The 25,139-nt window shown below is 46.5% G+C and overlaps 1 protein-coding gene across 2 annotated transcripts; it reads left to right on the top strand.

Moving 5' to 3' along the window:
- The first annotated feature begins 389 nt into the window (after positions 1 to 389).
- Positions 390 to 23,184, top strand: LOC142015902 (cytochrome P450 2H1-like). Of its 2 annotated transcripts, XM_074999844.1 has the most exons (9): positions 390 to 569; positions 2,618 to 2,780; positions 7,674 to 7,823; positions 12,032 to 12,192; positions 14,642 to 14,818; positions 15,197 to 15,338; positions 16,657 to 16,844; positions 18,747 to 18,888; positions 22,670 to 23,184. In XM_074999844.1, exons 1-9 carry the CDS (start codon positions 390 to 392, stop codon positions 22,849 to 22,851), a joined length of 1,485 nt encoding a protein of 494 aa, XP_074855945.1. In that variant the 3' UTR covers positions 22,852 to 23,184. The 2 variants fall into 2 exon arrangements, with proteins under 2 accessions (XP_074855945.1, XP_074855946.1); XM_074999845.1 differs by lacking the exon at positions 14,642 to 14,818.
- The last annotated feature ends 1,955 nt before the right edge of the window (positions 23,185 to 25,139 follow it).

The raw sequence follows: 25,139 nt of genomic DNA, 5'->3' as shown, positions 1-25,139 counted from the left end.
TGACAAGAAATCATCATTGTACATGCACAGTGTCATTGTCCACTGGGCAGTGTTACAATGAGTATTTAACCACCTGGGGTGAGGGAGGATAATTTCGCAATGGTCTGAGCAGGTGTGCAGAGATCCAGTTAAGGGTTCATAGTCATGCGGTGTCGGTGAGTATGCAAGGGAAATGAGAGATTAATAAAGATTCAGAGGCATTCGTTCCCGGCATCACAACTCCTGTCATGTTTGTTAGTCCAGAGCTTGTTTAATTAGTAATTTGGAATGGAGAGATCCTATTCGCTGATTGATTGCACCCACTTTTGCTGTGTACAGTATAAAAAGCCAGGATCCACTTTACATTTGTTTGGTCCTAACAGAATCCAGGACTATCACTACACTGGGCAATGGAGCCTCTGGGAACAGCCACGATTCTGCTGGTGATGTGTGTCTCTTTCCTTCTTTTCTTTTCCACCTGGAGGAAGAGGTCAGGAAAAGGGAAGTTGCCACCTGGTCCTTTTGCTTTTCCCCTCATAGGGAACATGCTGCAGCTGAGCAGGAAGAACTTACCCAAGCATATAGAGGAGGTAAGGACATTATCTTGGTATTCATTGCGGGAGGGTAAGCCATCATTTAGCACAGCCCAGCTGAAACCTCGCCTAGTGGCAATGCCTCTTCAGCTCATTTTGCTGACTTATTATTTTGTAATGCTAATCTTGGATGCGAGACACAAAATGTTCTGAATAACACACTGCTCATATGCGCACGCTCGTGTGTGTGCGTGTCTTAGTCACAAGTAACGCAGAATGCCCCACCAGCATCACTGCAATGAGTACAAGTTATCGCAGGTTGGTGACTTTGGTCTAGTGGGTTATGTAAAGAACTGGCCATAGCAAGCTTTGGGCGCAGTTCCTACCTTTGCTACAGCCTCCAGCTGTGCTCGTGAGCCTATCACATAACCTTTCTCTGCCGTAATATCCCATCTGTAAAATTACTCATGATATTTGCCTCCAGCGCAAAACTCCAGCTCTGCACAGCAGAAATGACATGGTAGTACTACATGTTCTGGCATTTTAGCCAGTTCTGCAAACGGAACCTGAGACTGGACAGGCAGGTTAGATTCTTTCTTTCTTGTGAATCATCAAAATTAACGAAGGGTGGACAAGACCAATGCTAAAAGACTAAAAAATAGTTTGGAGCATAAGCTTTCGTGGGCAAAGACCTGCATCTGTTCTTGTTGTTTTTGAAGAGACAGACTAACACAGCTCCCTCTCTGATATGAGTTACAACTGTTCCCTTCCTTCTGTGCCCCATCGTGCCACATACAGACGTGTTTCTCTGTTGATTTGCACAAGTGTGATGAATTGGAAATGGGAAAATAATTCTGCTAAGCTGTGTCTACACGTGCACGCTACTTCGAAGTAGCGGCACTAACTGCGAAATAGCGCCCGTCGTGGCTACACGCGTCGGGCGCTATTTCGAAGTTAACTTCGACGTTAGGCGGCGAGACGTCAAAGTCGCTAACCTCATGAGGGGATCGGAATAGTGCCCTACTTCGACGTTCAACGTCGAAGTAGGGACCGTGTAGACGATCCGCGTCCTGCAACGTCAAAATTGTGGGGTCCTCCATGGCAGCCATCAGCTGGGGGGTTGAGAGACGCTGTCTCTCCAGCCCGTGCGGGGCTCTATGGTCACCGTGTGCAGCAGCCCTTAGCCCAGGGCTTCTGGCTGCTGCTGCTGCAGCAGGGGATTCATGCTGCATGCACAGGGTCTGCAACTCGTTGTTGGCTCTGTGGATCTCGTGGTGTTTAGTGCAAGTGTGTCTGGGAGGGGCCCTTTAAGGGAGTAGCTGGCTGTTGAGTCCGCCGTGTGACCCTGTCTGCAGCTGTGCCTGGCACCCTTATTTCGATGTGTGCTACTGTGGCGTGTAGACGTTCCCTCGCTGCGCCTATTTCGATGTGGTGCTGCGCAACGTCGATGTTCAACATCGACGTTGCCAGCCCTGGAGGACATGTAGACGTTATTCATCGAAATAGCCTATTTCGATGTCGCCACATCGAAATAGGCTACTTCGATGTAGGCTTCACGTGTAGACGTAGCCCTAGTGATGTAAAAGGGGAAGCAGAATCTCTGTTTTCTCTGCCTTTGGCACTGGAGGGCCGACAACAAAGTGCAAGGAAATTCTCTTGTCATTGTAAAATCAGGTGGTATTTCTGTGGAATTAGAGTCATTTTAACATAGAACTCCAAATCACCATTGAAAATCCCCCTATTAATGCAGTCTGCTCTTATAATGAGATAATTATATAACACAGACAGACACATCTCTAGGGGAAAATGTTTAAAAACTTGCTCAGAACAACATGATGCACTGAAAGTCACAGAGTCCCCGACCTCCTAGGTTGGGGCCTGTCACTGAGAAATCAGTGGAATAAAGCTCCTAAATACATTGGAGGATCTGGGCTGAAAAGGCCAAGCCTGGGCTATGATCAGTAGCAAAAATTGCCGTGGATTAGCGGCAGGTCAGGAGAACGTTTCCATCAGCAAGTTGTAATTTCATCCACTCAGCCTATTCTGATCCTTAATCAACTGGATCTAACTGGAAACATTTTGGCCCTTGTGTTCAATTTTCACAGCTCAGTGGAACATACGGCCCTATTTTCACAATATACTTGGGCTCAGAACCGGTTGTGGTGCTGTATGGATATGAGATTCTGAAGGAAACTCTGATCGATCTCGGGGAAGAGTTCAGTGGAAGAGGAAGTATGCCATTATTTGCAAAAATGGCCACGGAACCAGGTACATTTTAAATAATTTCAGCATGTGAAGCTGGTGTTCTCTGCCCAGGGAGAGCCCAGCTGAAAAGGGAAGAGGGATCAAGCTGGAGTTTCAGTAATACCATGGGAAAAATTGAAGAGATACTCTTGATTCCAGGAAAGAGCTCATTCTGCTTTGTACCACTGCTTCTCTGACATGACTCGCTCCTAGCATTTCACTACAGGTTTGTGAGAGGTAACAGCTCTGCTAATGTACTTTACAAGGCCTAGAATACAGCCAGGAGGCAGGGTTGCAGAGGCTCAGAGCAAGGCATGACTCCCTACAACCCTTCCTTCCCTGTGCCACTACCTAGGAATATTCAATGAGTGATGAAGGATTTTTTTTTAAGCCTGTCATTGTAAAAAATGAGGGCAAGAGTAATACATATGGAAGCACCAAGACGTCCATTACCGGGAATCTTTATCCGATTTATGTATGAAGTCAAAATACGGCTGGGGGAGAGGAATAGCTCAGTGGTTTGAGCCTTGGCCTGCTAAACCCACAGTTTTGACGCTCAGTCTTTGAGGGGGCTGTTTAGCAATTGGGGGGCAAATAGGTTTAAAAAAAACAACTGCCCTATGGTGATAGGTCCTGCTGTGAGGCCAGGGAGTGGCCCCAGTAACTTCTCAAGGTCCTTCTGCTTTCTATAAGATATGTGTAGTTATATGAGAATCCAAGTATCTGTGAAAACAGTCAGCATTATTATTGATTACACAGAAAAAAATGCTTGAAAGGAACATTCTTGGGGTTGTAAAAGCAATTAGCGAGAAGTTAGGAAATGGTAGAAATGGCTGAATGGACACTGAGAGAACTGAACAGACATCTGAGTCAAGGGCCTAACTGATATCAGTGGTAGCTTTTCACCACAAGAGATCCTCACAGGAACTAGGAGCCCTGCAGCACTGGCACGTGCCTAGTGGGGGACAGACATTTATCTTCTGTTGTGTCTTTAGGCCCCTCTGTATAAAGGAGCCTCTGTGTTACCGGGAGGATCTGGCTCGAGAGACTACAACTCCCATAAGGCTTTGGGAAGACCTGGGAGGGAAAGTGGGGCTTTTTGGCTAGGATGAGGGAAGATGATGTTGGTCTCCTTGTTGTTGGAGAGTTAAGGCTCATCAGACAGGCTACTTCAGGGCAAGTGTGGAGTTTTCTCCCAGCCAGGAACTATTTTGGGGAGTGTAGTGAGCCAGTGTGGCCTCCTGCTGACTCAGAGGCAGAGGAGGCTGCGCAGAGGCCCTGGTGGGCGAGCCCAGAGCCAGAACATCAGTGGCCCGCCCCTCAGGGGGTGGGGCCTACAGCCAGAAGGGCCAAGGGCGGAGCTCCGGACCCATTAAAGCCTGGGCCTCCAGGCGGGGAGGAGGCGCCTTCGCGGGCTCCCCGGCGCCAGGGGCAGAGGGCCCGCTGCTGCCCGGCCGGCCGGGAGGAGCAAGCCCCCAGTGGCCCAGACCAGCCAGGCCAGCCACGGATCCGGATGCCCCAGGGGACCTACCTGGACTTCCCAGACCTGCCAGGACCCTCACGCCGGTGGAGACCCCCCGCCCGGGAAGAAACCCCAGGCCCTGCCAGTCCGACGAGGGCGAGCGACCACGAGGTCCCAGGAGCGGCCCGCCCCAGTGCTCCAGCGGACCCCTGCAGCCCCCAGCCCCAGGATCGCCTCGGGCCCACTGTGCTACCGCCGCCGGACTACCCCAATGATGTGGACATGACCGACTGGCCGGAGCCCCCAGAGGTAGACGATCAGGGAGGGGGCTGACCCCTGACCAGATGGACTGGGACCTTCCCCCGGTGGAGGTAGAGGTAGGCAGTGGCCCGGGGAACGACGCTCCCAAACCTATGGCGGTGTGTTGCGGCCTGGATCCCCACCGCCGTGGTCGTGTGTGAGCGACCCCCAGGGCCCCGGGCCAGGTCGCAGGGGTGTGGGAGGGCCTGCGACCCCCTACCCCCCTCCCTCACGGGGCAAGTCCTTGCTGGGCTTGTGCTCCAAACCCTTGTGCTGCTGCCCCGCCCCGAACTGAGGGCTGGGCCGGGCTTATGCTATAAACTGTGAAATGCTGCCCGCCCTGAAGTAAGGGCTGGGCCTCCCAGGACTGCCGGTGTGGCTGCAGTCCCCTCCGGAGCTACAGGCACTGCCCTAGCTCCGCACGCCTACAGGGAGCTACAGCCTGCTAAATAAATAAAAGTGAATAAGCGAAGATACACATCTCCTAGAACTGGTGGAGGTCATCTAGTCCAGTCCCCCATGCTCTTGGCAGGACCAAGCGTCATCCCTGATATTTATTTGCCCCAATCCCTAAATGGCCTCCTCAAGGATTGAGCTCACAACCCTGGGTTTAGCAGGCCAATGGTCAAATGGCACTGAGCTCTCCCAACCCCCCACTAAATATATGGAGATATACCTCTCACAGAGCTGGAAGGGACCTCAGGAGGTCCTGAAGTCCAGTCCCAGGCCTTCTTGGTAGAGCAAACACTCTCTCTGCCTCCCAATTTTTTTAAATGATTTATTTACATCTATTTGCCCCAGATCTCTACGTGGCTCCCTCAAGCATTGAGCTCACAACCCTTGGTTTAAGGGAGCTAATGCTCCAACCACTGAGCTATCCCTGCCCATCTGAGCAGAAACCCTCCAGGGAACGAACTTCATCCGTGTTTGTGCCAGTTCCAGGTCAGAGGGGCTGGTTGGCTGGTTACCTTACCTTGCCTTGCCTGGACTGATTCACAGAACCCTCACCAAGCTGATGGCAATCTAGTGGAACAACAGCAACAGGCTTGCACAGGAAAGTAACTGTAACTTTGATAACTAAAGAGTGTACACACTGGGGTGATGGAACGTATGGCAGTGCACATGCAGTTTTATGTTTCATTTATTTCTGTGTAAGTTTTTAATTGATTTTATTCATGTTTAGCCCTTTACTCCTTTTTCTTTAAGGTGTTAAGTAAAGATGTGTCTTAATTGTATTTTGGTGTATTAGATATATATACTATTTATAACTACTGTTTGGGAGTTAAACCCAGATTATAACTGGAATAAATTTCCTGGAGGTTTCCAAAGGTCATAGAATCACAGGGCTGGAAGGGACCTCGAGGTCATCTAGTCCAGCCCCCTGCTTCAAGCAGGATCAACCTCCACTAAGTCATCCCAGCCAGGATCTTGTCAAACTGGGACTTAAAAACCTCTAGGGATGGAGAAGCCACCACCTCTCTAGTTAACACATTCCAGTGCTTCACCACCCTGCTTGTGAAGTAGTTTTTCCTAATATCCAACCTAGACCTCTCCCTGTTTAGCTTCAGACCATTGCTCCTTGTTCTGCCATCTGACACCACGGAGAACAGTTTCTCACCCTCTTCTTTAGAGCTCCACTTCAGGAAGTTGAAGGCTCCTATCAAATCACCCCTAAGTCTTCTCTTCTGTAAACTAAACAAGCCCAGATCCCTCAGCCTCTCCTCATAGATCATGTGCTCCAGCCCCTTAATCATTTTTGCTGCCCTCCACTGAACCTGCTCCAGCACATCCACACGCTTTTTATACTGGGGGGCCCAAAACTGGATGCAGTATTCCAGATGTGGCCTCACCAGTGCCAAATAGAAGCGAACAACCACTTGGCTAGATCTGCATGAAATGCTACTCCTGTTGCTCCCCAATATTCCAGTAGCCTTCTTGGCCTCAAGGGCACACTGTTTTCTCATATCCAGCCTTTCATCCACCAGAACCCCAAAGTCGCTTTCCATCGTACTGCTGCTGAGCCAGTCGGTCCCCAGCCTATAGCAATGCTTGGGATTCTTCCATCCCAGATGCAGGACTCTACACTTCTCCTTGTTGAACCACATCAGTTTTGGCCCAACCAATGATTTATCCAGGTCACTCTGGATCCTATCTCTACCCTCCAACGTATCTACCTCTCCCCATAGCTTGGTGTCATCTGCAAACTTGCTGAGGGTGCAATCCAGTCCCTCATCCAGGTCGTTAATAAAGATGTTGAACAACACCGGCCCCAGAACTAATCCTTGGGGCCCTCCGCTTGAAACCAACCACCATCCAGATATTGAGCCATTGACCACTACCCATTGGGCCTGACCGTCAAGCCAGCTTTCTATCCATCTTATAGTCCATGGATCCAATCCATACTTCCTTAACTTATAGGCAAGAATATTGTGGGAAACTGTTATCAGAAAGGTGCACCATTAAGTGCATACAGGGGCCAACCAGGTGGAAGCATCACCATTTTGCAGACTTTTGGAAGTACGGGGTGGAAAGGGGATTCCCAGTTATCCAGCATCACCATTGGGACACACAGGATCTCCTTTTACATTAACCCCATGAGGCGCACAAGTGAGCGCTGCCTGCTCCTCAGTAAGCCAGGGAGGAAAGAAAAGGGGTTACATGTGAAATGTGATTTTTGAAAGGCTTGTGACTTGGGTGCTGTAAATGTAGTGGGCTATAATTATGCAAATGGCTATTAATAGCTCTGGGGTAGTGGGCTAATGGAGCGGGAGCAGTCAGAAAGGTGACTTATAAATAGCTGTAACTAGCTGTAAAACAGAGTGTTTCTCCCATGTGAAACTCTTTGGCAGTCTGTTCCACCACGCTTTTATCCTGGACAAACTGCAGGCCTGAGGAAGAGCTTGTTGTGGCTTGAAATCTTGTCCCATCCACCAGCATAAGTTGGTCCAATAAAATATGCAAACTCCCCTACATTGTCTGAACCATATCCAGTGTCCACCACTGATAGCAGTGCTCCAAACAGTGCATGGCCCATAACTATAATGCTGCCTCCCTTCCCTCTCCCCCTGTACAACACAGACACTGTACCGGCACTATTTCTTAGGCTGACTGCGTCTGACCCTCTCCTTTCATTCCCATTCACCTCCCATTTCCAGGTATCGTCTTCAGCAACGGGGAGCCGTGGAAGCAGCTCAGGAGATTTGCGCTCTTTAACCTGCGAAATTTTGGGATGGGGAAGAAAAGCATTGAGAATCGGATCCAAGAGGAATCCCATTTTCTGGCGGAAAGATTCAGAAACACACACGGTGGGGATAGCGTCACGTCTGCTGGGAATGAGGAGTCAGAGTATTGTCTTTCTGTTTTTCCTTATAATTAATTGTTTGGTTCAAATGTCTTCTAACTCAAGCCATTAGCTGCACCTATTACAACCTGTATGAATGTAATGGGAAAGGAAATATCAGCCTCTTCAATGACATGGCAGGGACCTCCCTAAATTATTGTTGATCATCCGGTAGCATGTAGCTATCACATCTCACCTTGGGGCTCCTATGACTGTTGGAATAAATGGGTTGAGTCCCTGTCCCAACCAATGTACAACTTAAATAGATATGAATGCAAACAGTGGAGGAGACGAACAATTTCCCTTGCTATTTTGGAGAAGGGGGCTCTAAGACCCTGGCCGATGTCTTAGACAAGGATCACTCTGCCCCTTGCAGTGCTGAAGGCACCATTAAGGGCCAAAGTGAAGTTCTCTTCCCAGCAGCGTAAATTGTGCGTTTGAGAGGAGAATGCACTGAGACCCTTCCCGTCCCTGGTACAGCCACAGGGGAGAACCTGAGGATGTCACTGAAGAGCGAAAACCAACAAGCAGTCCTGTGGCACCTTAGAGACTAACCATTTATTAGGTCCTGAGCTTTTGTAGGAGATTCAGCCCCTCCAGTTGTGGGGCCTACTTGGTGCACACTGAAGGCAGAAAAGCGGAACCATCCCTTCCAGCTGTTTTGCTGGGAGCCCATATTCCTTCCCTAGCATATGAACAGTTATCTACAACACACAGCCTGGGCTTAGGGGTTAGTGATGATGCTACAACAACACAAGTGATGGCTCAGGAAGGCCCTTCCGAGCAGCACCTGTTGTGAAAGGGTCAGATTCCTTTCTGTGAAATGGGCCCAAAGTCAGTCAGGCAGGTGTCACTCAGAGGGGGATTGATGGGCGCTGGTCAGCCCAGAATGAGTCAGACCCAGCAGGCTGAGTGTAAACTTATTGTCGAGGAGGAAAACAAACATGTAAGAAGTGAGAGTGGGGGTTGGGGCAGCCCTTACCCACCCTCGCCAAATACTGTTCCTGTCAGCCCCACCTTGAGCCTTGCCTTGTGCTGAGAGAGCCACAACTACTTCTCCAAGTAGTGTCCCTGTGGATGTATGTGTGCCCCTGTGCCTCTCATTTGAGAGTTTTGGTAGCAGTGTCCATTCAGCCTGCCAATGTGCTCTCCCTCTGGGTGGCCTGCCTCCTCCAGGTTACCTAGCACTACAGGGGCAAAAGCCCCTCACTTCCTTCTCCACTGCCTTTGGCCTCCCAGGCAGAGAGCAGCTGTCCTTATCTGCATCGTTAGCTTACAGAGTAGGTGGTTTGGGGTTCTTTGTTCTCCTTAACAGTCTAAGGCCAGGTCCACACTGGGCAGTACAATCAATTTCAGAGCCGCAATCCTAGCCACAGGAATTGCATAGCTACTGTCGACATATCTGAAATCAACTTACCTGATTGTCTTCTCTGAGGGAGGTTGACGGGAGAATTTCTCCTGTCAACTTTCCGTATTCCTCACAGTAGGACTTTTCTTTGTTTTTATGGTAGCAGGCATCATTCCAGCTCTAGAATGACAAGGTTTCCTGCTTTTAGGCAGGACCACCTTCAGTAAAGACTGCTCCACCCAGATTATTCTGCAAGGTTCTCCTCATTGACCTGGAGTGCTAACCCCAGTATAGCAAACGGGGTTTATCAGCAGCACCACTGGTACAGTAAACAGATTGATCACCCAGGGACAGATGCCACCCTAGCAGCCTCAGAAGCTCACCTACATCACCACGAGGTTAGGGCAGTTAGCCTTCTGCAGAAACGACCCTCCATATTACTCTCTGGAACTAAGTGCTGGCAGGAATGCCTGCACACACTCCTGACTTATAGAATCCTAGAATCATAGAACGCTAGGACTGGCAGGAACCTTGAGAGGTCACCAAGTCCAGCCCCCTGCCCTCATGGCAGGACCAAGTATTGTCTAGATCATCGCTGATAGACACTTATCTAACCTGTTCTTAAATATCTCAAGAGATGGAGATTCCACAGCCTCCCCAGGCAACTTATTCCAGTGTTTGACCACCCTGACAGTTCGGAACTTTTTCCTAATGTCCAACCTAAACCTCCCTTGCTGCTGTTTAAGCCCATTGCCTCTTGTTCTATCCTCAGAGGCCAAGAAGAACAAGTTTTCTCCCTCCTCCTTATGATCCCCTTGTAGATACTTGAAAACTGCCATCATGTCCCCCCTTAATCTTCTTTTTTCCAAACTAAACAAGCCCAATTCTTTCAGCCTTTCTTCAAGAATAGTCACATGAAGGTAATGGTGGACCTCTCTGTTGTGCATAAATTGCCAAGAGTGTCCCTGATCTTCCATCCTCTTCAAGGAAGCACTCACACTTCAGAAATGGCACATCCCTCACAAGGGGCTTATCCCAGCTGTCTGTCTACCAGCGATACAGAATGTAATGGCTGACAGCCTCAGTCAGAATTTCTGGTACAACCAGGAGTGGGAACTGAACTCGGAGCTACGTTCACATAGGTGTTCCCTTTAGGGAGACCTGATGACAGATCTCTTCTCTATTTACTGGAAAACGACGCAGCTGATTGCTTGCCTGACCTCTGAGAACACTGGGCTGCTCCTTTACCCCAGCTAGTGAGTCCTTCACCTGCAGGTGTAGCTTCTTTGTTTGTTCAAGATCTAGAGGTAGAAAGCTCTGAGGAGCTAAAAGATGTCACTATGTAGCCAAAATTAACTAAGTGACATACTTACCTACAAAATGGAAACTATTCCAAGTCATAGTCATTCTTATCACAACGGCCTAACCTCATCTTCCCTCTCTTTGATTGTACATTCCATTGTAGACCTCAAAAAGTCAAAACTTTCACTTGGGTCTGTTAAGGTACATCTTGAAGTGAAAATATATTCCACCACCAGTTGGCCAAATATTCTGTGTATGCGCACCTGCTAGATGCATAGCCTCCTTAGCACCACTGAGAATCTCTTCTCACCTGTGATGCCATCCTCATTGGTCTGGGATCTTAACCTAGTACTCAAGGTTTTGACTAGGCCTTCCTTTGAGTCCATGGCAATGTGCTCTCTCAGACATCTCTGTGAAGACACATGTACACGAGATGATCAGTTTCCAACTGCGATCTTCTCAACGGAAGAGAAATAGCAGCTTTGATGGCCCACCTCCCATTCATGGCCCTTTTTTTCTTTTTTTCTTTTTTTTTTTTTTTTTAAAAAAAAAGGACAAACAAAGTCAAAGGCCATGTCTCAAGTTTCTCACCACTATCTGCATTTTCCATGTAAATCAACAGATCCATCTTCCCGTTTTTTTTCTCAACAGCACTTTGTGACAAGAGGAAGATGACTCTGCATATGCTTCATGTTAGAAGAACACTAGCATTGTACTTGAACAGGACTAAGGGTGTCAGAAAATCCCCTAAATGCTTCCTTTCTTCCACAGAAAGATTCCTAAACTGTGATATTGGCTGAAAACTATCCAGATGGATCTCTGATCACATTAATCACTGTTAGCGAGAGCACAACATGTTTCTATCCCAGATGTGTATGCAACCCATGAGGTCAATGTCTACCTTGTCGCGTTCCTTACAGCTATTCCTATCTTAGCAACCTGAAGAGCAGTGACATAGACCTCTGCCCACACCCTCAGAACAATATGTGATCAAGATTTGGCCCCCAATGCCATCTTCAACTCCACAGTACTCTCTGTAGTAACAGACTCCATGCCAAAGTGTTGAGTACTACTTGGAAGTCACCGAAAGTGGAGCACCCAAAGGGACACTAATCAGAGAGGAAGAGGCAGTTAATCACCTTGTGCGATAACAATAGTTTGTTGAGATGTGTGTCCCTCTGGGTCCTACACAACCCATCCACCTCCCCTCTACTTTGGAGTTCTCTATAGTGCTCTGTGGTGGAGAAGGAAGTGAGGGGCTTTCACCCATGCAGTGCTAGGTAGCCTTGAGGCAGACCACAAGGGAGGGAGAACAGATGTGTGGGCTCAATGGACACTGCTACCAAAAATCTCTGATTAGAAGAACAGGGGTGCACACACCTCTACAGAGGAACACTCACAGGGGCACATCTTGAAGAACCTTCATTGCTGCACAAGGTGAGTAACTTCCTCTTCCCCATGGTGGAGTGGAGGATACATACAGCAAATAAAGCCTGACTCCCTTCCATTTTGTTTTGTTCCAGGGCAGCCATTTGACCCCACCCTCTTCATTACCCATGCAGTCTCCAACATCATCTGCTCCATCATCTTTGGGGACCGGTTTGACTACAAAGATGAAAAGTTTGTTACTTTAATGAATATCATACAGGAAAACGTCAACCTCCAGCGCTCTCCCTGGACCGCGGTATGTTCAGGGGTTATTCTACTGCTGCTCATTCTTCTGCAGAAGGGAGCAGAGATTTCTTTCTTTGATGATTCATTTTTCTTGAGAATTATTTGATTCCCACAATGCTTTTATTCTCCTCATTAGACTGCAGCTACTACTAAATGGCCCAGGAAACTTCTCAGGGTGGCTTAAACCCTCTCACAAAATATTTCATTAGCTCAGAATTTAGTTTGCTCAAGGGCATTTTCTAACAACACAATTGGTGAAAATCAAGGAAGCCATTGATAGAAATACTGGTACCAAGACGAAGCACAATTCACAGGCCTGGTACCCATGTAATGTGATAGGTAAATGTGAATATATTCCTCACCCCCAAAACATTTCTAGCTCACAGCCAGGCAATGCACCCTCCTACACACACAGTCCTGAGAATCTCACCCACTCTGCAAGGAACGGTCACACGCTCTACTAGCATAGCTTAGTGAAAATAAATGGAGTTACACCCCAAGAAAGAATTTGACCCTTTGATTGCCACTTCAGGAAATCTAAGGTGTATTTTCCTTTTAAAGTCTATGATGGTTTATTACTGCCTATGAAAATATGTAGTGAGTGCTGAAGTTGGGCACTTGATTTCCCTCCCCCCAACGGCCAAAAAAAACAACCGTGCATGGTGCTTATGGTTTTATGCTGAAAAAAATGAAGCATACCTCAGCTGATATCACTGAATGTCCGTGACAGGCTCTCTGGGGAGCAACCTGGAATTAGCTGAGCCCCAGACTCCCTCTCACCCTGTGATGATATGACAAGCTTCAAACTTCTATTGCGCACTGCATTAAACTAGACATCCACAGGCTGCAACACTCTTAGCTGACTTACATGAATGCTTCTCCCAGCCATTCGTGAACTGAGTGACTCCAGTGAATTCCCTACTGCCTCCTGCCAATTCCCCAGCCTTTCATCCTGGTCTGTACCATCCTGCCCTGGTCAGAAACATGACCAGTATAAATTTGTAACCCTTTCAGCCCCTCACTCGCTGTGCAGAGCACATGCGTCATTTTTCATTCCTGAGCAGATTTCCCGAGCACTTCAACCAAAGCACAATGTTTTAGGTAAAATAAAGAACAGACGTTTTAACTACAAAAAGTTAGATTTTAAGCAATTATAAGTGCGATGCATAATATAGAGAGACGGGGTTATCAAAAAAAGAGCACAATTTAAGATCTAGAAACTAAATAGGATTTGACTCCAGCAGAGTCTCAATCTGACAGATAGCACTAGCAGGTTACAGGTCTTCAACAGAGAGGATGGGATTCTCTCCCTGCCCATGGCTATCTTGCCAGTTCAAAGTCTTTGTCCTGCAGATATGCGCCCTGGTGATATACTGTGGGAGGAGACAGACCGGAACATGTGGACACTGTTCTTTCTTTTGTATCCTGAGCTGCTGCGTCCAGAAGACACTTCTTTCTGCATGTCCTGCAGAGCCTCCTGAAGTCCTTCAGCTGAGCAATCCCTCTGGTGTGATCTTGTGCAATGATATCACCGGATTCATTAGTCCCCTTTGTGTTGTGCTTGCACAACTATCCTTGCCTGTAAATCATTTAAGTACAGCTCCCATGCTTGTTAATATTAGTGGAGTACAGTCTGTTATCAAGTACCCTGCTGTGAGAGATTAGCTTTTTTTGTGTGCCACTAGCAAGCGTAGCATATATTTCGGACACAACCATACAGCAACAACAAGAAGTCCTGGGGCACCTTTCAGACTAACAGATATTTTGCAGCATCAGCTTTCGTGGGCAAAGACCCGCTTTGTCAGATGCAAAATAACTTCAAAAACAGACTCCAAAGAGAAATCGCGGAGCAGAAATTCATTGCAAATTTGACACCATCAACCAAGGATTACACAGCAACTGGGAGTGGCTGGCCAAATTACAAAAGCAGTTTCTCCGCTCTTGATGTTCACACCTCCACATTAGCTGCTGATAAATGGGTGACAGCCTCCCTGAAAGAATTCACCTGATTTCTCCTCTCAGTGTTCACAACTCCACGTGAGCTGCTGATAATGGGCCACATCCTCCATGACTGAACTGACCTTGTCAACTTTGGCCCTCTTCTTGACTGGGACTCCCTCCTTGTCATGAGCCTATAAGTTTAGCCCCTCCTCTGGAACTCACCACTCATGCATCTGACAAAGTGGGTCTTTGCCCACAAAATCTTATGGATCCAAAATATCTGTTAGTCTATAAGGTGCCACAGGACTTCTTGTTGCTTTTGTGTATTTTGTAAGGAATTTAAAGATGTTGGATAGTCTGACTTAGTCAAGCTGGCAATGTTCTCTTCACTGTACTTTCATAAGAAGGCAACAGAGAAGAATTGTATTGGCCTGCTGGAGTGGAGTCATTTGAGGAAACACTGAGATTATGTGTTGTGTTCAGATAATCTAGCTGTGTTTTTCTTTCAACCTTTATAGCTATACAATTTTTTCCCATCTCTCATGGATTGCTTGCCTGGGCCTCACCACAATATTTTTAAAAATTCTGCGAAGTTCACGCAATTTGTTCTGGAGAGAGTGAACATGCATAAAGAGTCGCTGGACCCCAATTGCCCTCGAGATTTCATCGATGCTTTCCTCATCAAAATCAATGAGGTATGTGAGGACATCAGCTTTTCCCCACTCCTGGGACTACACATCTCCTCAGGATCAATTTGTTCAGTGACAACATAGGACATGGCTTTGGAGGGACCCAACGGGGAGACATGGTCTGTGCCCAAGGAAAGTGCATGATTGTGGTCAAGCTCTGTTCTCTTCCTTCATGTAAACTAAAACATACCACCTTATTTCATGGAAAAGATGCAATGCATCACAGTGACATTGCTTAAATCTTAGGTGCTCTGGGCTGTTTGTGCAGGATTTTAATGATGAGAGGTGGATCATCTAGTGGGTAAAAATGCATCTATGAATATCTGAATATATCCTACCGCTTTATTGTCAAGGATCAAAGAATTTCACCAAATCATTTTGCAGGAGCAAAAGAATGGCAAGTCAGACTTCAGTATGGGAAGTTTGCTTAGAAGCACAGTAGAGCTATTTATTGCGGGAACAGGGTCAACCAGCACCACCCTAGTCTTTGGACTCCTGATTCTTCTGAAATACCCGGAAATAGAAGGTAAGAGACCTGTGTGCTCTCTCTCATTCTTTCATAAAATGTTAGTTCTCTAGAGCTGTGAGGACTGCATGGACCAGTAAATGGCTACAGAGCACATGCCTGTCAGTCACTAGATCAAATCTGGCCTGGTGGGGCAGTGACTCATGTTGCTGCCATGTGGTGGTAGTTCACTGGCTTATGTGAAGCGAGTTAGAAGAGATGTTGGAGGGGTTTCCTACCCCAGTTTCCTGCAGGCTGAGGTCCCTCATCCCAAAAGCCCATTACAATGGGCATTACTTGTCCCTGCGTTGACCATCTGAGCAAAGGGGCCAAGGGGTGGATGGGCCCTTGTGTTTGAATTTCCCTCTCAGTCTAGATCATTGTTGAGGATCCCAGGGAGGGGTGGGGAGATTTGATGCCTTGGATCCTCCATTGTTGCTGACTTAGCTGTGCTGTCCTGAGAGTAGCAGACACCTCCCCCGCCAGACGTATGAAATGGCAAAGTCATTGGGTGCGTCTCCACTTAAATAAAGGGAAGAAGGATTCTTTCGAAGATGGGGTTTACTCTGGAAAGAGCAGCCTCTATACTGGTGTTCTTCTTGCAAAAGAGGCTTTTTTTGAAATAAGAATATGCAAATGAGGATCCAACCATGCAAATATGCACCTTATTTGCATTTTCTATTTCACTCATTTGCATACCTCTTTCGAAAGAGGAATGCAAGTGTAGGCGCACCCATTGTGTCTTCAGATTTAATCAGCTTGTTCATGGCCAGATTGTGTAGCGTTCTAAATCAGAGCTCTGCCAGTGCTAAAGACTATGCACAGATGCAGGGAAATTCACACTTCCTGGGTTTCCTTCACTGGCATAACAACGAGTGACGCCAGAGGGGAAGGCTTTAGGAGCTATCTCTTGATGAGTAGTTTGGTATTGAACTGGTGGTGAACTCAGTGTTAGGAGCATGAGATAAAGCCATCCTACTTGTTATAGAGTGACTGCCAAGAAAAATAGGTGAGGACAAGTGGTGTTTTGTTATTTTGCTTGTCGGGGCACCGCCCTCCCTGCTATATAAATGCTGAATTATATATTTCTACTCCGTTTTCATCTGAAGAAGTGTGTCTTCTCTATGAAGGTTCATGACCTAATAAATCTGTTAGTATCCAGCCACTACAGGGCAGCTTGTTATTTGTGAAGCTCCAGGCATACAAAGCAACCCTTCTGAGGCTATTTGACCAGGTTTGATATCATCCCAAATGGCAGACCATGTGACATAATGGTGGGTGAAAGTATGTGAATCCTGCTCTATACTCTGATTGTTAACCTTAATTCATCTGATGACAGAGAAAGTTCACAAAGAGATTGACCGCGTGATTGGCCGAAACCGAAATCCTTGCATGGCAGATCGAAGTCAGATGCCCTACACGGATGCTGTGATACACGAAATCCAGAGATACCTCAGTCTTGTACCTTTAGGTTTGCCACATGCTGTGACTAGAGATATTAATATCAAACAGTACTTTATTCCCAAGGTCAGTTCTCAATGTGTCTGTGAAGGATTAAGTTCTGTTATCTTGCTCCCTTTTTACTGTTGAACGAGATTTGCGTGAGGGGTGATATTGCTGATTAATCAATAATTTATCAATGATTCCAGAATCCCTCCAAACCCCTGCATGAAACGGAACAGCAGTTTGCCATCTACAAGCTGGGCTCTTCTTCAAGGGCAGCGTTTCAGATCATAGACATGGAATAGAGAATAAGTTTAGCAGTGGTATTCACCTAAGATTTTGGTTACAAAACAAGCCTCTTCAAAAGGTTTTCATATTTTGAAGCCAAAGGGGTTTTTTGCAATAATGAGAACTCCCGCGCCCACCCTCATCCCATGGAAAATTCTTCCCATGGGCAATTTCTTTGTTAGAAATTTTCACTTTATTTCCAGTCTGAAATTATCTAGTTTCAGCTTCTAGGCCCTGGATGAAACTACACATCACTCTGCTAGTTTGAAGGGCCCATGATTAAACACGTGTTCTCCATAGATCCTTATGGTCAAGTCATCCCTGGACCTTTTTCTTGTTAACTAAATAGATTGAGCTCCTTGAGCATATCACCATGAGAGAGATTTTTTTTTTTTAATCTTTCATCATTTAAGTTGTGGGCACCACAGCTGGTCACAGGATTCCAGCAGTGGTCTAGCCATTGGCAAACATAGAGATAAAATAATCTTGCTGCTATCCTCAAGATTCCCCTTGTTCAGCACCCAAAAATAGCTTGAGGTTATCTGGGCATAGTGTTACACTAGGAGAGTGGTAGGCAACCTGGAGCCTGTGGGCCACATACGGCCCGTCCAAGTTCTGCGTGTGGCCAACAAGACATTTCCGTTACCCTTTCCCATGAGCAGGGTTGCTAGATTCTGCTGGTTTCCATCTGCGTAGTGTGTTTTCCTACCAGTACTGCTAAACTGACATGCAAGTAAAGCAAGGGCACAGGAAGTGAGGTGGGTGCTGATAGCACACAGCGTCGGCTGAGCAACCCATGCGATCCCTCCGCCTCCGATCCAAGCGCTGTTCTGGTTCAGTTGGCGCATCTGCAAATTCTAGGTACACGAGTGCAGTTAGCAAACCTGCCTATCCGAGGAGACTGTCTTGGTTACGACAATCTTGAAGCCCAGTGAGGTGAAGGAGAGCCATTCGTGCAGCCCTGTAGCTAGCCTAGGTTGCCCATTGCTGCATTAGGAGCTCAATGTTAAGCTGACAATCTACCACGTCCCCAAAATCTTTTGCCAAATCATTACTCCGCAAGAACTGAGCCCCCTTTCCACAAGTACGGCCTACGTTCTCCGGTCCCAGATAAATGTGTTTACATTTAGTTGTGTTAAAATGCATCCTGTTTGCTTCTGCCCATTTTATCGAGCCAGCTAGATTGTTCTGAATCAGTGCGCTCTCCTCTTCATTATTTATCATTCTCCCAAGTTTTGTGCCATCTGCAGATTTCATCAGGGATGATTTTGTATCTTTTTCCTTCAGCTAAAAATATTAAATAGAATAGGGCCAAGAACATATTTCCTCAAGAGCCCTCTGAGAAGAGATCCACTCAGTGATAATTTCCTACTGACAATTAAATTTTGAGACCTTTCCTTTAGCCACTCTTTAATCCATTTAATATGTGCTGCATTAATTCAAATTGTTCTGGTTTTTAAATCAATCACCCTTGTGATCTCATCAAAAATATCAAGTTAGTTTCACAGAATGTACTCTCCAAAAAGCCATGTTGATTTGCATTCAAACTGTTGTCCTTCTTATTTCTGTATTTGCTCTAGCACCATTATCTCCTCTCCAGTATCTTGTGTTGGATTCCTGTGAAGGTGATAATCCAGTGATTAGCCAGCTCAGCCATAAATCTTTATCACTTTTTCCTCCCTGCCTTTGCAAATTTAGGGTACCACGATATTCCCTGCACTGAATTCAGCTCTCTATGACAGCAAGGAATTCCCAAACCCAGAGCAGTTTAACCCAGGACATTTCTTGGATGAAAATGGTGCCTTTAGGAAGAGTGACTACTTCGTGCCCTTTTCTGCAGGTAAAAGAAGCCATTTTCAGTTCAGACTCCAAACTATCTTTTGGCTTTGCCTTGAACTGCCTAGCAGCTCTGAGACTGTTTCTGAACTTAGTGTTTTCAGCTGGCTTGTGAATCAAATGCTTGGCTAATGTGAGAGGTTCTGTGGGTCTTTAAACAGTGTCACTTCCTGCTCATTGATCTAAAATGAGGTTTGGGGCTAGATAATCACTCCCCTCTCTTGGCTGAAGAGGGAGCCTAGAAATGCAGGGCCAGAAGGGACCTCAAGAGGTCACCAAGTCCCACCCCTTGTGCTGACTCAGGGCCTCATAAATCCAGACCATACCTGACAGGTGTTTTGTTCAGTCTGTTCTTAAAATCTTCCAGTGATGGGGATTCCAGACTTCAACTACTATTAAGCTGCGTCTACACGTGCACGCTACTTCGAAGTAGCGGCACCAACTTCGAAATAGCGCCCGTCGCGTCTACACGCATCGGGCGCTATTTCGAAGTTAACTTCGACGTTAGGCGGCGAGACGTCGAAGTCGCTAACCTCATGAGGAGATAGGAATAGCGCCCTACTTCGACGTTGAACGTCGAAGTAGGGACCGTGTAGACGATCCGCGTCCCGCAACGTCGAAATTGCTGGGTCCTCCATGGCAGCCATCAGCTGGGGGGTTGAGAGATGCTCTCTCTCCAGCCCCTGCGGGGCTCTATGGTCACCGTGGGCAGCAGCCCTTAGTCCAGGGCTTCTGGCTGCTTCTGCGGCAGCTGGGGATCCATGCTGCAGGCACAGGGTCTGCAACCAGTTGTCGGCTCTGTGTATCTTGTGTTGTTTAGTGCAACTGTGTCTGGGAGGGGCCCTTTAAGGGAGCGGCTGGCTGTTGAGTCCGCCCTGTGACCCTGTCTGCAGCTGTGCCTGGCATCCCTATTTCGATGTGTGCTACTTTGGCGTGTAGACGTTCCCTCGCTGCGCCTATTTCGATGTGGTGCCGCGCAACGTCGAAGTTGAACATCGACGTTGCCGGCCCTGGAGGACGTGTAGACGTTATTCATCGAAACAGCCTATTTCGATGTTGGCTGCACGTGTAGACGTAGCCTGAGAGTAACAAAAACTTCTTAAAATGTGCAACCTCAATCATGCTTGCTGCAGGTTAAGCTTATTACTTGTCTGGCTTTCAGGGGACCAGGAGAACGGTGGAGGTCTGCCCTCTATATCAGGGTGTGCAAAGTGTGGGGGGGGGGGCATGAAGCTTCTTTGGGGGGGGGGCAGCATGATCAGACCCCCGCCCCCCCAGCCTCAGTCTTTCCAGCAGCTACGCAGGCAGAGGAAGCACCGTTAGTCTTTGTGGCTGAAGGAGGGAAGTGCTGTCAAACAGCAGGTTTCAGAGCTCATGCCCCAGGGACTACCACAGCACCACCGGCTGCATTCAAGCGTTATGAAAAGAAAAGCGCACTGGATGCTCGCCTGCAGGGCTTCTCCGGCTTCCGAGAAGAAGGCAGCCCTGAGTGCGACAAGTCTTACCATTTTACAAAAAAAATGGTAACTATTCCAATGCCGGTTTATCCTGTGTTCTGTCCCTACAGCCCAGGCACAGTGGTTTTATCTCTTCCAAATTTTACAACGTTTACCTCTTGCATTGTGCCAGCTTAGCAAGAATAAACAATAGGTCAACTCCGCTGCTCTAAACTGACTCACTGGCCAGCTAGCTAGCTATTTAGATTCAACAAAATGAGCAAAAGAAATGATTCAATGGGCTAAATGTCTGGGGAGAGAAGGAACAAGAATTAAGAAGAGTTAGACAATGCAGATCCCCGGTTGATTTAAAAGCTGATGACTAAGATTAGTCCATTCTGTGTTACAAGCAAAACATTTAAACACAAAACAGTCTGTGCTAATTGTTCCCGCCCAGTGAATTCCTGAGTTCTTAGCTCATTTTCTTCAGGCAGCTCAGCAAGCTAAAAGCCTTCCTCGGACTTCCCCCAGCAGCAAGGCTGTCAAGCTCACAGCCACAGGGCTGGGCGAAGGCAGGGAGAAGGGGCTCTGTCTTACATGTGGCACTATTGGTAGTACCTCCCAGAATGTGATTAGCTTTTTCTGCAACTGCATCACATTCACCTTCTATTCAGTTTCTGATCTAGTATATTCCCTCTCCCCACCCGCAAAGCCTTTTCAGCCGTACAACTATTTAGCCCATTGTTTCCTAATTCATAGCTGTGCAAATATAAGCATATACTGCACTGCATTATCCTAAGTCATTAATGAAAACAGTGACGAGCGCTGGTACCAGGAAAGGCCCATCTGGAAACCAACTATATAAACCCTCACAATCTGAACGAACCCATTGATAGCTACTTTTTTCTGTATTTTTTTTTACCATCTAGTTGTGCACCCACCTTATAATAATTTCATCTAGACCACATTATGAAAGGTTGGATCAGAGAAATCCCCTTGGGATTGTCCCCCGGTGTGCTGACTGAGCCTCTGATGCCCACCCTCCTGCTCACTCTGTGGTTCCTTCTCAATGAAAGAGATGCACAGTGGTTGCTCCTTCTCTTCCTCTGCTGCAATAATTATTTACCCCGGGCTTGATAATAAACAAAAGTGGTTTTATGACATATGAACATTAGAAGTGAAGTTACTGCAAGTGAAAAGAGGCAGATCAAAGTAACCAACTACATTATAGAACAACAAGAAGTCCTGTGGCACCTTAGAGACTAACAGACAGTTTGGAGCATAAGCTTTCATGGGCAAAGACCCACTTCGAAAGCTTATGCTCCAAACTATCTGTTAGTCTCTAAGGTGCCACGGGACTTCTTGTTATTTTTGAAGATCCAGACTAACATGGTTACCTGTCTGATATTTAACTACGTTATAACAAATGAAAGATGCCAGGTAATTCTAATACATTAAGAAACTTGTTACATGGAAATTCTGGACCTAAACAGTTGTTCTTATGTCAGGTAAATTACTTCACGTCGGAGCTGATCTTTACTTTGACCTCAGACTACAACTTTCCAGAGTTCTTAAGAGTTTTTGCTTTCAGGTTTCTTCACATGTATCCTCTTAGGGTGTGTGAGGCAGTTGTACACACCAGCTGAAGACAAAGACCGGATCACATTCCATTCCATAAATAGCCTTTCCCCCAGTGTGGGAATCCTTTATTCAATCTATCCATTCCCAAGGAAAAGTACAAGATTTGAGATGGATTCCAGTACCAAGTGGCATGGTCAGATATCTTTGCAAGAACAACCACAGTATGGGCTCACAGGAAGCATGAATTATTTCCACTTTCTTGATGTCATCAGTGAGTGGCAACTAACTTCTCTACTTCACTCCAAGATACTGAGTCTCAGTCTATTAACAATGCCTTTGAGCTCTCTTCTTCCATTCTGTTATTTGGGTCTTCTGCATCACTCTGCTTGTTACTTCTCCGCTTTACTTAATTCACCACCATGTCACTGTCCCAGAAAACGGTTTAGCTCATTTGGAAAGTAGAACATCTATTCCTCACACACCCCATATCTTCTAGTCCTCCATATCTTCTCTCCCTTTGTCCCAAATGATCTTTAAAATGGTAATCTAAGCAACTGAAACCTTCAAATGCTCTGGCTTCTTAATCCCCATTGGCTCTTCTACCTTTCTGAACTTTGAGGAGATAGCCATTATCCTCTGCACACCTAACCTCAATTACTCCACCCATCTAACTTTAATCCTGACAGTTTGCTTCCATAACAACCATATTTAAAATGTGCAGCAAAGAAACATGTCCAGCTCCAATACAAACTTTCTTTTTCATTGCAGGGAAACGGATTTGTGTGGGAGAGGCTCTGGCTCGGATGGAGCTCTTTTTGCTACTGACAATGATTTTACAGAACTTCACCTTGAAACCTGTTCTTGACCGCAAAGACATTGATATTATTCCAATAACAACTTTTGTGTCTAGTGGACCAAAATCATACCAGCTGTGTGTTCTTCCTCGATAAAGGTTACCTGAAAAGCCAAACCTTTGCATGAATTTGATTTTCTTTGATTCTGGACTCTACCAGAGTGATCAGAAATGAACTTATTTTGAAGTACATGAATTACTAGTGCAATTTGGATTTTACAAAATTGTGTTTAATCTCAAACTAACCATACAATTGGAAACATTACATTATTGTACATGGCTATTTGAGTCACATCCTTTCATTTGTGAAGTCGCTGACAAATATGAAAAAGTCCCACGTCTTGAAGGTTCCTTTGTTGATGAGGGGTTGGTATCACTGTCCGGACTTTGAGCTGTGACCAGCCAATGAAAATAAAGTGTGATAATGCAATGCTTTTGGCTCAACATCCTTCTTTGATAGGCAGAGTTTCTGTGGAATCACTGCAAAGTAGATTCCTCCTTCCCCTGCTCTTTCAGACTGAAACAGAGTACAATGTTAATAAAGTTGCTTCACCTTAACTTTCCAACTCACCTCAATGCTTCTATTTCGGTAGTGTTGTGATACATACTACAGGCCTGGGACCAAACCAGATTCCTTCATCATTTACTCACTGTATCAAGAAGACATGGTGCCATTTTAGATTAGGTATTGATGAATAGTGAAGATGGAAAAATATGTTTGTAAGGGACAGCCTTGATTTGACAGGCCATGAGCTAATTCAGTTTAAACTAAAAGGGCAACTAACTATATAGAACTAGATCTGCAAATAAGGTCCTTACTTTCAAGAGGGCTTACTTTAAAAATTGAGGAAATTCATCAGAAAGGTGGACTCTGAAGAATTTTAAGTATTTGAATATGGCAAAGAATTGGAGTTACTTTTAGTGAAAGTTGCAGAAACTATCGGAAGCCTGCATCCCAAGTAAGAGGAGATAATTTGTTGGGAATGGCTTCAGACCAAGCAGGATGAGCAAGTATCTGAATCAGGTGATTAACACCAATATGGTCGCATGAACCCAAGGACAAGTGGCCATCAACATATTCAGGCTTGAAATTAGATGAAGGTTTCTGACCATCAGAGGAGTGAAGAACTGGAGGGGGAGAAGTGGCAGGAAAAAAGTCGAACTGGCTTCAACACAGAGCTTGATAATTTTATGATGAGACAACCTTCAATGAACTGTTGCTGATTGACTACTGCCAATAGCAAAGATCTCCAGTGGTCAGTGAAGTGATACTACATGGGGAGGTCTCCGAGGTGCAACAGAGAATCTTTCCCAGGTGTCTGGCTGGTGGGCTTGGCCCACATGCTCAGGGTGACGTTGAGCCAAATCATCATATTTGTGGTCAGGAAGGAAATTTTGCCAAGGTCAGATTCGCAGAGACCTCGTGATTTTGTTTTTGCTTTTCTCTGCAGCAGGGAGCATGGGTCACTCACAGGTTTAAACTAGTGCAAAAGGCAGATTCTGCGTAAATTGAAGACTTTAAATCACGATTTCAGGAGTTTAGTGACTCCGCCAGAGGTTAGCGATCTATCACAGGCATGTGGGGAGGACAGGTTTTGCAGCCTGCGATGTGCGGGAGATCAGACCAGATGATCACAATGACGCCTTCTGGCATTAAAGTCTGTGAGTCTTTGAGAAAGAAAAAGGAGGTGCGCGAAGAATGGTTACTTACCGTTGTAACTGCTCTTCGAGATGTGTTGCTCGTGTCCCTTCTATGGAGTTGTGTGCATGCACTGTTCATGTGTCAATGGCAGTTTTTTCCCAAGCAGTATGCATCGAGCCGGCAGGACAACCCCTGGAGTGGCACTGGCATATCAGCCCATATATACCCCCGCCAGCTCTAGTCCTCTCCATTTCCTTCTTACCAGACTACTCCGACGCAGGGGAGGAGGGTGGGAGATGGAAAGGACACACGCCTCGAAGAGCAGTGACGACAGTAAGTAACCATTCTTTCTTTTTTCGAGTGCTTGCTCATGTCCCGGACTCTGCAGCCGAAATAGCAAGAAGTGCCATTTTTCCAATTCAGTTACAAAATCAATACTTCAGGAGCTGCGATGCATGTGAATATGAGGCAGTCCTTAACAAATGAAGTCAAATCGTACTTCTGATCACTCCTGTTTTAAGACCAGCGCGCACACATTGATTTGTCCCAGTTAGAAAATTGTTATCCCTCATCTCCAGGCTTTACCCAGCTCAGACCCCAAATCTGCCCCCCATCCCAAGGTTTACCCTCCCATTCCACAAATCTGCCCCCCACCCCAGGCTTTACTCTTCTTGGCCTAAGCTGTGCCTCCCACAACCCCAGGCTTTATGCCTCTCAGCCCCAACCTCTACCCCCACCATCCC

The sequence above is a fragment of the Carettochelys insculpta genome, chromosome 7 (assembly GCF_033958435.1).
Source record: "Carettochelys insculpta isolate YL-2023 chromosome 7, ASM3395843v1, whole genome shotgun sequence".
Lineage (NCBI taxonomy): Eukaryota > Metazoa > Chordata > Testudines > Carettochelyidae > Carettochelys > Carettochelys insculpta.
Note: the sequence above shows the minus strand (reverse complement) of the source record. Positions and strands in the feature narration are given on the sequence as shown.